Here is a 16,283-nt window from a genome sequence, read left to right as displayed (position 1 = left end):
TACTTTCTTAAGACCTTCTGAGGATGATGTTGGAAATATGGATCCCCAGTAGAATCTCTGGCATGGGACCTGAGAATATGAAGGATATTTTTTACCCCGAAAAGATGATCCCAGAACGTTTTAGTTCCAGAACGTCCTTTCTGCTGATCAGTGTAACGAGATGAAGTTCAAAGCTGATTAAAACTAACCTTTTCTTGATGACTGCATGAGGATACCATGAGGGCTTCTTCTTTCCCTCTGCCTCTGAGCTCATGGAAAGGTGGGGGTCACAGCTAGATGATGAACTTGTACTCGGAAGGGGAGAAGACTTGCCTCAGCTAAGGACAACACGAATCACACACACTAGAAGTTGACAGGAAAGAGTAAATATAACTAACGAACAGATCAGAGACTTGAAAACCATGTTATGAACCGGTCCAGGAAGAGAGCGATGGCGTTATAAAGGAAGAGAGCTGCACGTTAAAGAAAAGACCCGGTAACTTAATCGAGATCTCCCATCTCATTCTGTGAAGGCGCTCCTGGGCTCTGGTGATGAATGTGTTCATTTTGTGTCACTTGCTTTGGGTAAATAACCCAGTGCCCTATCAGCTCTTTAGCCCTCAGGTGGTGTGTGTGTGTGTGTGTGTGTGTGTGTGTGTGTGTGTGTGTGTGTGTGTGTGTGTGTGCCCGGAGGACTCGGGGAGGGGCTGCCCGACGCGAGCGCCCCTGGCACTTCCTAGGAGACTCACAGCGCTTTCTCTGCAGCAGCCTTCACTAGAAGACTCCTGAGCTCCTCTTTGGAAGAAGAAGAAAGCCGCCCATCCGAACCCGCTGTCCCTTCTGTCCCTCATTCGCTCTCGCAAACCGCTCCTGCTTCCCAGCCTTTCCATTGTGCTCTGCCTCCTGCACAAGACCTGCACCGCCTTTGTAGTGAGTGGGAAGATTTACTTGAGGCTATCCGAACCTCCCGCTGCAATGGAGCTGTATGGAAAGGTAAACAGAGAGGAATACCTCCCCGGGATCGGCCAGAAATCTAGGTTTTGTGGATGTGTGTGTGTGTGTGTGTGTGTGTGTGTGTGTGTGTGTGTGTTCGCGCTTGCTTGCTTGAAGATCTATCTACTCTATGCAGTCGTGCCGATGAACCGCTTTTCTTCACATGTGTGCCATTCGTCGCCGTTTTCCCGCGTGATTGTTGAATCAGACTGTAAAACTACTCCACTCGGGGTATGCATCAACTTTTCGGGTTCAGGATAGAGAGAGGGAAGGTAAAACGCCCGTTTGCATTGGAAATTAGAACAAAGTGCTGCGTTTCCTAGCCAGAGAGATGCAGTCTGGCTTCCAAACGCGATACTGAGGAGAGAAGGTCCCTGTTTGGGATGAACTAGTGTCATTTTCGCCAGTGCTCTGAGGAAATGATCAGGCAGGCTGAGAGAGATAACAACCCGTGTAACTGGAAAGGAGAAGGGAGGCTCCGCTGCCCAGTGCAGCTGGAGAGACAACCCCGAGAGAAGCCTGCTAGATCTCTGGGAGTTGTAGTTCACGGTTTTCCCGTTTGCACAGATGCCTCTTAAGATTAGACTACAACTCCCAGAAGCGCACGGGGTTCGTGGCCAGTACGCCTGTGCCGAGTCAGGAGCGGACAGCTCCGGTGCTGAGGTTGGAGCGGGCTACAGAGCCCCACGCGTTTCGAGTGTTGCCGGGAGCGCGCTCGCGGGCTGTGCACGCTTGACCAGACGCCCCGACCAGCGCTGTCCTGACAAGAGAGAAAGGACATTTGCCTACAATGAGACACGAGGCGCCCATGCAGGTGGGTCTACAAAGAAAGAGTGGTCTCGGGAGAAATAGAGAGAGGGTTTCTCCAGTCGCTCAGGGGACGTCTTGATGAAATATAGATAGGGTTGTTCAGTATCTTTTAGGGTTCCGTAAGGAGACTGAGTGTGGAAAAGGAAAACCCAAGCTAATAAAGTCAGGACAGACCATCTCTTGTTGGATTTGATGTCCTTGGCTTCCTAGGTTCGTGATAGTGGTGTAAACCGGGCATTTTTTCAGTCACATGAATTAGCAGAGACTATTAAGAGAGAGAAGCCAGTGCGTGTCTCCGAAGTCCTTTTTTTTTTTTTTTTTTAAATTAGGGTCCCAGTATCAAAGGAAAAGAGCAAACATTTTTATGATTTTATCTCAGAGCTATGCTACCCTTGATATATTCAACTGACTGGCTCAGTTTCCAGGACCCTCTTTTCCCCAGCATTCCCATGTGAGGTAGCCATTCACTGTACTATCAATTTCCCCATTTTAATCTCATCCTTGGGCTTACTCCCTTCAGAAACGAAAAGTACCCCTGTTGGAGCTACTCACCAAGTTAAGCTTTTAAGTAAAGACCAAAATTGTTTCTTCTTTCTGTGTACAACTGGTTAATTAATGCTAAACATAAGTCTATGTTCATTAACCAAACAGACTGAGCCCATTGCATAACAGAAAGGCATTTTATGAATGGGTTGAGAGAGATCACTCCACTTGGAATGTGTTGCCTCCCTTCAGAACTCATCTCTGTTGGCAAACTCAGTAACATAATATTTGACAACCAATCTCAAATGTTTCCCATAGTTTCTTTATAAATCAAGGCCTTTATACATCTGCTTTGATTTACTTTTCATTTATTTTATGTTACATATATTAAGGAATCCTACCTGGACTTTTCAATAAAAGCACTATAGCACTTAAGTGTTTGCTGGCCTATTATATAATGGGAGACCCCAAATTACCTTATGAGTTATTAAAACTTGATTTGTGCCTGGGAATAGTAGACCCTTTGTATGACATCTGATATTTCTGTTTGTGACTTAGCTTTTTATTATAGACCTGATGCAAAATGCGTGTGGACAGACAATAAAGGCTGTTGCAATCAAGATATATTAGCTTATGATAATTTCCCTCTCTGGAGATGTTGCTAAGAGCCAACTAGCTGAATTAATAATATTTGATGATAGGTAAATATTGTCATTTGTCTTTAAAACTGGCTTGTCATTCTTCACTTCGTATATTTATATCAAAATATTATGTGTGACCCTAAACATATGGTTTTCCAAAATTGAAAAACATAAAAAATAATAATGTAAATTAGAATTTAAAGTTGACTTCACTGATGTACTGAAATCTTTCTGTCAAATGACAAGTAAAATAGGTATTGTATATTGATTTTATTTTTCCATGTTACTTGGACTATTCAGAAAGGTAATGAAATGTTACAGCACTGTATGAAATTAATGCTATAGGACATATTTTACATTATTGTGTATATGTCCATCAGATACATACTAGGTATTGTAAAGTTGTAGTTCAATGAAAACTATAATGGTGAATTAATGTAAAAATTAAGTACTATGGAATCAATTTTCTGATAGATACAGATGCTTTCCTATTTGTGGTGTGTTTCAGTTCACTGGGTTATATTTTTGGAATTTAAAATATAACCTCTCCAAAGCTAGTGTGAATTTATGCATTTTAAGAATCAGACTTATTAAAAGTGTATTTAATTCAAGCACACACATTGATTCATTTTAATAGAATATCGTTAGAGCGACTTCTATCATTTTCAGATTTTTTAAATTATATAATAATTAAGAGTATAAACAATTTAGATTTTCTTAAGCAGCAATTAATGTTTTGGGAATCTCTTTTTCTAAACTAGAATCATATTCCATGTGACTTTGAAACACAAAGATGCAACATTAGAAATAATGGATGTTCCTTTTTTTCCTTTTAAAGATTAAACTGTGCCATCACTTTAAACATATGCCCCAAGTATTTCTTTACTTACATTTACAAAAGATGAGTCACAAGGAAAGCTTCACTTTATATTCTCTTATCTCAGATATTTTTTTCTCCTTTTTTTGGAGTATTTAGTTCAGTTGCTGATATGAAACAAAGTGAGCTTTTAGTTTATTGGCTAGCTTCCTAAATAGCATTTTTTTTTCCTGAAATAAAATTATTTGGAAAAATACACGATATCCACTATAAAGCATTTTATGTTCTTATATAGATGGCTTTGTGTTCAGTTCATTGTAGTTGTTTCTGCAAAACATTTTCCTCCAAGTTGATAGAAAATAAGACAATACTTGTTTCTTCTAGTGACGATGACAATGATAAGTAATAACATCTTGGATGCTTGTGTTTTCTTTCTAATTAGTTAATCAAGGACAGCATTTGGTAAGTATGGTAAGTTGAGAACATTACTGTGGGTGGTAGTCATTTCAGTCTTCTCATTCAGCATATCGATAAGTCCTAGGGGTCCAATGACACAGGGAACAGTAACGCTCATCATTGTGGGCAAGACTTTGAAAGCAAATTTAATACAGGAGCTGACTGAAAAAATAACCCCAGTCCACCCAGTGCTTGCCTATGCCAACCACTGTGCTTTGCACTCAGATGTCACTGTACTTGTATATATGTATAAAACCCTCATATATGGGTTAAAATAGTTATAAATAAGTCACCACTACCTACTTAAAAGCAAGGTAACTAGAGCTTATTCATATTAAATAACTTCTCTAATATGGAATAGTTAAAATTCTGCCAGATCACTAGATGTTTAGACAACTCATGTCCTTTCTTCTATTATTTTGATTTCTCAAGAAGGCATAAATGTGCGGTGTAAAGAATGAGGACTCTGTTGATAAATATTACTCATTCATTTGGTTGAGAAGAAAGAAAAATATATTCATCCTATTTTATGTTTATAAAATAATCTTGCATAAACTAAACTTAATACTTGGGAAGGGTCATTGTGTTGTAAGTATCTATCTTCTTTGTTATTTCTTGTAGTTTCATTTACTCTCTTGTGGAACTAAAAAGAGATCCATTGTCTCTCACATTTAACATTTAGTTTAGTTTTTAGGTTTATCTGATAAAAGCAGGGCCTTCTTATTAGTAAGGGAACTTAAAACAAAAATGCATGCTAAGGGACTGGAACAGACTGAAAAAATTGCCTAAAGATAAGTGGAAGTAGAAAACAATGTCGACACAGACCAGAGATGACTCTGAGATGAATGTCGAAAGGCGGATGTTCAATTCAGGCCTGTTATACCTAAACCAAGTGATAGAAAATTACTTACTAAGTATTACTGTTGCATTGGTGTTAGAAAGATTAAGCATTCCTACATTTTATTATGTGTGAATGTCTGACTTTTCTCCTCTATGATCATCATTGTCTTTTGTGCAATGGACAATTAGTCCCCATCCTTCACAGATTTCTTGCTAAAGTTGGTGAGACAGTGTTCCCTATTTCTTTTTTACTTGTTTCTCAGATGTCATCTGTACAAAAGCAGTGAGCAAAGAGTATTGACATAAACAGGAAATGAACTTTGGTGCTACAAGGATGGGTTGCCATCTCTACTCTTTTAAGTTCAAGAACTTGGATTTATTATGAAGTCACTTCTCAGATAAGGATGGAGTGCTTCATTAAATAAAGGGTATAGATATAAGTATTTAGAAGGAAGTGTGATAGTATCTCTACTTAGTAAAATAATAGGAGACTCACTTCTAGGTTCGTGGCCAGATGTATTAATCATGAGTTTTCTTCTGTGGAATAAGCCTTAAAGCCAAAAAGGAAAGAAAGAAGAAAGAAAGAGAGAAAGAAAGAAAGAAAAAAAAGAAAGAAGGAAGGAAGGAAGGAAGGAAGGAAGGAAAGAGAGCAGTTGGTTACATCCATTACATTTGTACCATTATTATAGTCATAGGCATATCTTGCTAAACCAGTTTTGTGGTTTGTAGGATTTGCAGATTTATAAGACTGGTGATGACTTTTCTCCTCCAGCAGCCTGAAGAGCATCTTCAAGTATAATCAAAGCTAGCAAGCAAGGGGTAGTTTGCAATCAGTACTATCTTGATTCCTCTAAGTCCTGTGGCTAAAATGTGGTGTCCTCAGCAACAGTGGTCTTATCATCAAGTTCTTATAGCCAGGGAAGAGCAATGCCAATAGCCTCCATTATTTCAAGGGTTCCTAGGACCACCTACATGACCAATAACTTGAAGGGATGTACCTCATACCTGTATATTGCCACTTTGAACCTCAGTAATGACCCAGATCTCTCTAAGTAACCCAAGCAAGCCTTGGACTTGAAGCAATTCTTCATCAGCCTTTCAATGCTAAGACTGTGGTCTTAGCTTTGCTTGCCATTCTTACTGCATAGTTCTCAGTATTATTGATGTTTCCTCACAACAGCCCACTGCCTTCAGCTTTTCCTCTTATTTTGTGTTTTATTGATTTTAGCTTTTAAAAAACTCATGTTCCTTATACTTACATTAGTAGAAAATTATCTTTTTAGGGTAGAATTGACATCACTTATTTTGATTATTTCTTTTCTGCTGGTAAATATAAGCATTTAAATGACAAAACTCCCTCTAAGGATTGCTCTTAGCTTATTCATAAGTTTATGAATACATTATTTGATTGTATGTCATTTCAATTTCTTTGTTCGTTTCCTTACAGTGTTTTGGCTTAATACTTGGTTTAATTTCCACAGGTTTATATATTTTACAGATCTTGCATTGGTATTGATGATGCATTAAATTTCACTTATATAACATTTAGAGGACATATTCTTTAAGATTTCTTTTTTTTAATTAAGTCTATTTTCAGATCAGTATGAGATCTAACATGAACATTCCCTCTGTCTTTATGTGGACTACAATTGTAAAATATGGTATCTAAATGTCAATTTGGTCATCTGTGGTGTTATGAAGATCTTCTACATCCTTACTGAGTTTGAATATATTTATTATACAGTCATTAATGTTTATCCCTTTTTTATTCTGGTTTTAGTTTTCATATATTCTGATCCTATATTACTAAACAGACACACATTTCTAATTGTTGTGTCCTCTTGAAGAATTTCTGTATTAATTTCTGTCCAATACCCTTCTTTATTTATGGTAACACACCTTATCTTAATGTGTATTCTTAATATAGGTATTGTTGCTTTAATAGTTCTTATATGTTATGTATGTATTTTCATACTGTTGCTTTCAACTTTTATGCTTATATATTCACAAAACATACCATATGATTAGTGTCCAGTTGGGACTTGTATTTTTATATAGTTTGAAAAATCTCTGCCTCTTAATTATCATTTTGATTAATTTCATATATTGTGGTGATTATTTTGTTGGATTAAACTAATCATTCTGCTATTTTTTGTATACTTTGTTTTCTGTTCCTCTGCTACCATCATTTTATTTCAGTCTTATGTATTTCAATTCCTTTGTAGATTTTTTTAATTTATACCTATGCATTTTTTAGTCTTTCATCAAAAAAACTACACAATATATGGCTACACAGCCTCCCTTGACTTCATATAATACCCCATATACTTCATACTGCATTTGTGTGATATAATTTCATACATATTACATTTGCAGTTATTATAATTTTAGCTTTAAACATAGTTTGTAGTTTTTTCATTAAACACACATACACATACACACACACAAAGAGAGAGAGAACACACACACACACACACACTTGCCTGCCACCTATTTACAATGTCTAGTATTCTTCCTATTGCTCTGAGCTTCTATGTGGTTTTATTTTCCTCTTAGCTTTCAACTTTACCTATGATATAGACTCTGTCAGTACATTCTCTCAGGCTTTGTGTATGTAACTTTTGGTAATTTTTTTCTTTTGAATGAGAGTTTTTAATGTCTGTCAAACTGGGCATTGATTTTTCTTCCTACCAGTGCTGAATTTCAATATATTATTTCATGTTCTACTGGCTCCATTATGTTGTGGAATCATCTGCTTTTCATATTATTGTAATATATATATATATATATATATATATATATATATATATACATATATCTGTATATATATGTATATATATATATTATATACTATATATAGTCATGTTTCCTTTTATTAGTCCTGAATATTTTTCTATTTAGCTTTGATTTTGTATTTTGTATTTTGTCAACTTAGAGGGTTGAAGTGACCTCATCAGACATTAACATTTACACATTCCAACAAGTTAGAGATTATTTAGTCATTATATCTTTAAGTATATTTCCATAACATCACTCTATTCCTTTTCCTTCTAAACCTTCAGTTACATGTAAGTTAAACTTCTGATACTGACCCAGCAACTACAGAGGTTCTTCTTATTTTTATTTTCATTCTTTCTTTGTTGTATTATGTGATATCTACTTCAAGTTTAGTCACTCTTCTGTGTTTGTTAATTCAAATACAGGGGTTATTCATTTCAGTCATTATATTGCTACATTTAGGCTCACAATTGGCTCCATTTAGACTAGAAAAATGTTATGTCACTAATTAAAGATAAATGAACATCCTAAGGTTGAGAGATTAGGGTATTAGAAGAGTTTAATGGGACTCATTTGTAGTATTGTTCAGAAAAACCAAGAAGAAACTATTTGAGCTTCTTATAGGAAAATAATTATAGAAATAGAAGCAATAACCCTACCACTTGGGTTATACTTCATAAATTTTGGGTGTGAATATTAATGTTTGTAGTTTAATATTACTGTTTAATTTTAACTTTATTGATTCTTGATTATCTGGTGCTGTACTTTTTGTGCCTTGAAATAAAAATTGTGAGCATCAAGGCACTTTTAAAAATTTGAACATGGTATATAATTCTAAAGAATAAAATCAAAATCTAAGTTCTTTAACTAACTCATATCTTCTTTAATAGCTTTAATTCTGCAGACAAAGAAATTTTTATACAATGTTGGTATATTTTATAATAGTTTGAAGTGTCATGTCAGTTTTATTGAAGACATGACAAGTTTTTTTAAATATATATACAGTGAATAATGAAAGCATAGGCATGAATAGTCTAGATGTCCAGGTGTCCAGCAAATGTTAGCAAGTCTAAGTCAGATTGGGTATAATACTAGGATTTTTAAATAATAGTTTGGCCTCATGATAAAAGTCTGGAACCATGTTATTTAGCTCCTACACCCTTAGCTTTTCATACCAGAAAACAAAATCATAAGGTAACTGGTGGGGAGGCTTGGAGCCTCTCATCTGTCTGCTGCTATTAGGTTAAGTGTAGCCCTTCAAAGATTCTTGTGTGACTCGTCAGCTACCCCATGCTTATCTCATCTTATCCATCTGAGAATCTTGTAATCTAATGCATATGAATAATTTCTATTCCAGTGGACATGGCCTGATGAACCTTAGCATGCTTAAAGAAAGGATGTGTTAAATACCAGTTGGCAAATTCTCATACCACTCTTAGCTTTGATATTAGAATTAAAAGGCAGCATTCTTTTGAAGGTTTGATTCAGTAAGACAACTGACAAAAGGGATAAGCAAAAGCACAGGTGGGCAGGTGACTGTGCATGTATCAATGGCCATGCTACTCATGGCTCCTTTTTATAGAGACAATAGTCATAGTAGCTTTTACATGCGAAGAAGTGATGCCTTTATCACTCATTCTAATTGGTGCCACTCTGCAACCTGGGAATACAAGGGCATCGATGACAGGTTCCTCAAGGGTGGTCCAGACATTCTTTTGTCTTAAAAATGCATGGACAACTCGGTTGTGACCTGTTGAGTGTCCAACACAGTGCTATTTGATGAATGGAATAAGGAGGAGAGATGTCTGGGACATCTCGGAGCACATGATGACTGCTTCTTACAGGGTTGCCTCCTCACATTCTGATAGTGCCTATAGTGACTTACAACACCAGAAGGGTGGGTGGACAAGACAGAAGCTGGTACAAACTTTTAGAATCATATTTCTGTGGTCCTTGTGTGCAGACACCTGAGAACTTGACCCCATGCCCCTGCCCTGGCCTTGTGTAAAGGCTTGTTTTACAAAATCCAACTTGCTGTCTAATAGGTAACTGCCTGCCTATCCATGTTTTAAAGTTTCAGTTCTATCTTCCCATAAGATTTCTAGTACATTCAAACAACTTAGTATTTATGATGGTAAATTTACATAGCAACTGTGTATAAGCCCCAGTGACTTCCAAATGCTGCTATAGAATGAACAAAGAAATTTCTGTTCTTAATGACATTAAATATGTCTCTCATATTCATAGCCGGGATTGATTTTATTATTCTGAAGTTTTACAAAACACGCATACATTTGTGACGAACTCTTGTGACTTAGTGAATTTTACTGATGATATAAATAAGGAAATAGTAGACAAAGAAAAAGAAAAACAATCTTTAAAAATAAATGGAGTTGGAAATGTTTTCTAATTCATTCCTCACTTGGGAAGTTGAGGCAGGCAGACATTGAAGTCTTGGCTTTGAAGTCAGTCTCGACAACATACCAGACTATCTTAAAAAATAAAAGAGAACTAAAGAAGCAAAGGAAGAAGAAAGGAAAAGAAGGAAGGAAAGAGTAAGAAAAGAAAAAAGAAAAATTCCTGCCATCAGGAGAACTCCTCAAAATATACATAGTTTCTCAGCACCACTGCCCTCATACTGAGTTATCAGCAAAGTTTTCCTGTCCCGGGGACTGCTTCCAAATTACCACACAGATGGTTATATTAATTGTAAATGCTGGGCCAATAGCTCAGGCTTATAACTAACTAGCTCTTACATTTTAAGATAGCCAATGTTCCTTATTTACACTTTGTCACATGGCTTTATCTTTATTAGCATGGCACACTCATCTCCTGCTCCCTCTGTGTCTGGCTGGTGACTCCTCTGACTCTGTCCTCCTTTGTCATATCATTCTCCTAGTCTGGCTCTCGAGCTCAATCTCTTCCTGCCTAGCTCTTGGCCAACCAGCATTTAATTAGCCAAAGAGATATTCAAAAAGTATACAAAAAGTTTGTTCCATAGTACTGAATACCTTCCCATCCTGTGGTTTGCTTCCAACACACAAACTGCATTAGCCCTTGAATTTAGAGCTGGTGCATCCTAGGTAAATCTTATGTCTCCAACTAAATCCTCATAATTATATTTGAAATTCTCCATATTCATGATGCCACTAATGCTTCAGTTTTAGAATCCATATAAGTTTATGATAGCCTGCACCATACTTTCTTTTAAGGTGGCCTGGAGAACACACAACCCTGTTGGCATGGCTCCTTACTGCTCTAGGCTGCAGAGTGTGGTAGGCAAGCAGGCTGAGCAGTTCTGTAAAGTTTAAACTCTCATTCAGACTGTAGCTTAGCTGTATATCCTAAATCTTAATCCAGAAATTAAACTGGCTCATGATAAAATAACAAAAGACCTTGTTAATGAAGGGCACTTGCAGACCTGTAGGACTGGTATCTCGTGGAACATTAATAATTGGTGAAAGGGATTTATTTATAGGACTATCAGTGCTAAAATTAAAAAAAATCAAACAACAATAAAACCCACAACCCAACTTCCTTCCTATTAGGATGTTGGAAGCCACTCATTGTTAAAGAGACTTCTTGTTAAACTGATAGGTTTTGAGCCAACTTCACCTTTGGCCTGCCAGTCTGGTAAGACTTACCAGAGCATGTATGTTGCACATTTACCAGGGAAGGTGGTGTTGCCTATTTGCAGGCCTAGGTTCACACACTAGCAAACTTTCCCTATTGGTCATCACTGTTCCTTGGATGCGTCATTGTTATCACATGGATTTACATGACATGCTTAAGTCTGTTATCAGTTTAGAAAGTGTCAAGTTCAATCAGAATCTTTATCACCTTTCACTTTTGTGATACAAAGAGATATTCTTCTTTCTGTTACTTTTCTACAAATAATTGCACTCTTCTGCTGCCAATATGTGTGTGTAGAAGGGTGGTATGTCCTCTCATCTCACCTCCCCCTTTCATTTGGCTGCACATCCCTCCTCCATGCTGTTTATCCTGGCTTCAGGTAATTAACATCATCTTAGGTGACTTAGATTAGCCCAAGTGTCCTTTATTGTTTTTGGTAGTCTACTCCTTGCTGGACTTTCTTTTATACTCTTCTTTCTAAGATTATTACATTTTCTGTTGTGCAACAAAATACCTAGTGCTGGATACTTTATTAAAAATAAGGCATATTGAGCTCACATTGTAGAGGCCCAAATACGTGGTGTTGGCCTCTGTAAGCCCTTTAGGGAGGGTCTTCCAGCTACATCATGGAATGTGGATGCCATCATGATGCAAATACCTGGAAGATTCAGAGATCACTGGGCAAGATAGGAAACTAGAGAGACTCAGGGGCCAGGTTTGCTTTTGCTGTAATAGCATGCTGCTGTGGAATTTCACCAAGGTCCCTTGAGGATTCACATTACTCTCTTCAGAGAATAGTGTTCCCAGTGACCTAGTCTTGTCCTAGGTGCCACCTTTAAAGTTTCTACCACCTCAGATGGAGAATCAATCTTCCATCACAGGAACACCATCACTAAACTCATAGTGTTTATCAAGAGAAGGTATAATAAATATTAACCACCTTTTTGTGTGAAACAGACTGTCTAGCCTAGCATTTTCTGCAGAATTTGCTGCAATGATGCCAATGTTTTGTATATAACTATCTAGTACGCTAGCTTCAGGGTGTGTGTGTAGGGTGGATTGTATGCTTGAAGCTGCATTTTAAATTCTGTTTAATTTTAGTATAGTTTAAACTGCCATATGTGCTTAGTGGCTAGCACATTGACTAGCAGAGCAATTGCCAAGTAATTCATAGCATCAGAAAGGTGCTGAGGCAAATGGACTCATCATTCAAAAATGCTTTTTTTTTCTCTCCTGAGCCAGTGGTACTTAGAAGTGATACAGTGACACTTTGATAGATATTAAAATTATCACAAAGATGAGGAAGAATAAACATCTTCCTAAAGTATTTATAAACAACAAGAAACCAATCTCTATTCTCTACTGAGGAATAGATCTGATTTATACATCTATTATCTATTACTTTCATGAGCATTCTGGGTTGGTACTGTGTCATTTTCACTTCATATGGGAAGAGAAACTATAACACATCAATTAAAATAAGCCCACAAAACACATTGTATGCGTGCACAGAATCCTCAGACAGTAAAGCAAGTATACAATGAAGAAAACTAAAAATAAAAAAAAAAAAACAAGTTCACACAGATGGTAAGTAACAGAACCAGTGCTTGAACCTAAGTAGGATTCACCATGCTTCTGTCAAGAAATGCCTCCCACATGACCATCTGGCTGACTGCACTTATTTCTGTAGATGTCACCAGGAAATAGGTCAGAGGTCAGGAATGTGTTCCCTGGCACCAATTGCCTGGTTTGTGTCCTGCCTCTACTACTTACCATCTGTATAAACTTGAGTACATTATCTCATATTTCTGAAGCTCAGTTTTCTCATTTTAGTAGGGATAAGGTACCCACCTCATGTTGTTAAGAGGGTTAAATAAGTGAACAATACCTGCTACATTTTGAACCATATAAATGTGTCATAATCATTATTTTTAATTTTAAGAAGACTGACATTTATGTTGGGATGCTGACATGATATGGGGTTATTAGATAAAATAGAGATGTGCTTGGAATTTTTTTCTAGAGTAATAATTCACATTTTCAGGAATAAGCCCTGCTCAGTCACTTTGGAGTCCCCCTAACTGAGATTACAAAGTTTCAGAGCTTGCATGCCCTGCCAGTTCTTCATATCTTTGCTTTTCATGTTGCTTTGAGAGATGTCACCTTTGGTGTCTTTGATTGCTTGTGAATGCTGAGCGGTGACAAGTACCAACACAGCTGGAGAGAGCTGTAAGATTTGCTGTTCTGTTTTCCAGCTGGGAATTATTGCCATGGATACCAGTATCAGAGGGGGATTGGGGAGCGCTCTGTACTTGCCTCCTGAGTCTCTGACATCTGTTTCTGGCAAGGGTAATAATGAGTGTGCCGCTAGCTTCCTATCAAACAGGACACTGATCCATGCCTGCTTCCCCACAGATGGCCTCTGCCCAAGATGCCCGGTTCGGCCAGAAAGATTCCTCTTCTGACCAGAACTTCGACTACATGTTCAAGTTGCTGATCATTGGCAACAGCAGCGTGGGGAAAACATCTTTCCTGTTCCGCTATGCGGATGACTCCTTTACATCTGCATTCGTCAGCACAGTTGGCATCGATTTCAAAGTCAAAACTGTATTCAAAAATGAAAAGAGAATCAAGCTTCAGATTTGGGTAAGTGACTTTGAACTGACACCATCCTTCATCCTGGGGGTGTTGGATGGACAAGGATGCAAGTGAAAAACACTGTGCTTTGTTCCTTCCCCATAGGGTCCTCCAAAGTTGTTTCTAGCCTTTTTGCTGTAGAACATTGTGTTTTAGAGTGTGCAGTGATGCTTTTGATGATATGGAGAATGACTTGTACCTCACAGTCATGTGATGCTATTTAGCACCCCTTAGAAGAGGGGAAAAAAAAAGATCCAAGCTCTTGATGTTGGCAGTAGGGGATGCTCAATGGGAATCTGGTTCTTCCTTGATCTGCGTGAACTTGAGCAAGTCTGTGACTCCTTCTGTGGTTGTTTTTATAACATATACTTAAGCAGGCAATATGTATGTAACTGGCTTTTCAGGGCACAGGGGTCAGCCTGTTTTATGCCCTGTAAAAGAGAAATCACAGAAGGTAGGGAAAGTGGGGCTACTTCCTTTATGAAGTCCAGGGCCTAACTTTGAGTACAGTCTTTTTTTTTTTTTTTTTTTCTTTACAACCTTGGTGTTTCAGTTCTAAATACTGTGTTTGTATACCCAAATGAAAGAAAGCACAAGAAACAAAGTGTTTAATAGGAAATTCCCCCACAAAATCCTGAAATCAGTTGGCTAGCTTTCTGCCCTCTCAATGCATGAAGATCAGAGGTTTCCTAACTACATTGTTGGTATTGATTTAGAAAACTAAGGAGTAAGAAACAAAATAAAATGTGAATAGACCCTAGATGATATAAGTGGTGAAGTAACTAAGACACTAGGTTATGTCAGAGAGATTTATGTAATAAATGTCTTACAAACATCACAGTGTATTCATAGATGGATACATGCCCCACTAAAAAAAAAAGAAAAAAAAAGTCACATGGAAGGCTTTAACCATTCTTCCCCTTAGTCATGACGCTAGTCAGTTTGGATCCCTTTCCACCACTCAAATTGATCCAAGCAATAGACAAGGATTTCCCAGGAGATGTTTTCTGCCTCCTGTGGAGACAGTACCATTTGGTACTAGTACAGGGCTGATGCTTCTTCAGTTAAATATGGAAAGCTAAAGAGAGACAAATACCAGACTATGGCATTTAGACTGTATTAAAAAATAGAACAACTCGTATTAAAATGTTTATATAAACTGCATGACCTTTAGCCATCTTAAAGGTCTTAGAGATAAAATTTAAAGGTGTGAGTATATACATGGGCAGCTGTCTAACAAGGGATTTATGACTGTTTCACTTATGCTAACTCTGGAATCTTCTAGGTCTGACTAGAACTCACACAGAAGCTCAGCAGTTCAGCTCCAAGTTTAGCATCTCCAATACTCGACCATTTTCTGAGGTCACTTTCTTGTGCAGTGTGTGTGTGTGTGTGTGTGTGTGTGTGTGTGTGTGTGTGTGTATTTGTCGGGGGGGGGGACTTGCTTGGGGGTACTTGCCTGGGAACTTGTCACTGTTGATGTGTTACCAGTCACACTCCCTCAGTGCATGCAAACCGAAAGATGGGGTTCATTGCTTCTCATTCAGGGCCTCTTTCATTCTCTTCCTATTTAGCTTCAGGCAATCACAGTCATATTCACAGTCATAAATGTCATATTCAAGTTTAAGAATGCACCCTTCACTTTCAGAGGCTTTGATAAGTTGAAAAATGAATTAATCTGGTAACCACGTATCTCTCAACTTCATATTAATAAACTTCCTGCTCATCAGGCAAAGAGCTCCAACTCTCTTTCTCTTCTTTGTCTCTTAGAGATGTTTAAAAAGGATCCTTGTAGCCTTATCTTATACTTATGAAGATATTTTCCTTAAAATGGTGCTGCTTCCAGGCCAGAGAAAACTCGTTCTCTGTTCATGGGCACTAAGGGTTGGCTCCCTTCTGTCTTCTCTCACTTCTAGGTGGTGCTGCACCACATGGAGCCGGACAGAGCACAGCTCTGATTCTGTAGCTCCTCCTGCTCTCTGGCCTCCTCAAGAGTCCCAATTTTTTTGAGCTCTGTGTAGCCTCTGATAGTATTTGTCTCAGATTTATCCAAGATTTGTCAAAATGCAATACTTTTTGTGAAGCTGTCATGTGTCTTCACTGGCAGCCCAACCTCATACCTCATTTCAGAACTCCATTGCCTAGTTCTAGGGACACCCCCAACTAAAAAAAACAGTCACATGGAAGCTTTTAACCATTCCTTCCCCTTAGTCATG

At 37.7% G+C, this 16,283-nt stretch overlaps 1 protein-coding gene across 1 annotated transcript; it reads left to right on the top strand.

The window, feature by feature from the left end:
• Window positions 1–699: 699 nt before the first annotated feature.
• On the top strand, window positions 700–16,025 carry LOC118596147 (ras-related protein Rab-3C-like). The gene is made up of 3 exons (XM_036206914.1): window positions 700–972; window positions 13,846–14,076; window positions 15,984–16,025. Exons 1-3 carry the CDS (start codon window positions 955–957, stop codon window positions 16,023–16,025), a joined length of 291 nt encoding a protein of 96 aa, XP_036062807.1. The 5' UTR covers window positions 700–954.
• Window positions 16,026–16,283: the final 258 nt, after the last annotated feature.

This window comes from Onychomys torridus, chromosome 15, assembly GCF_903995425.1.
Source record: "Onychomys torridus chromosome 15, mOncTor1.1, whole genome shotgun sequence".
NCBI classification, from domain to species: Eukaryota; Metazoa; Chordata; class Mammalia; order Rodentia; family Cricetidae; genus Onychomys; species Onychomys torridus.
Note: the sequence above shows the minus strand (reverse complement) of the source record. Positions and strands in the feature narration are given on the sequence as shown.

Excerpts from the sequence above, each read along its gene's own strand:
- LOC118596147 (XM_036206914.1), top strand. Across the intron at positions 14,077-15,983 it reads GAATCAAGCTTCAGATTTGG|GTGGTGCTGCACCACATGGA; the intron begins GTAAGTGACTTT and ends TCTCACTTCTAG.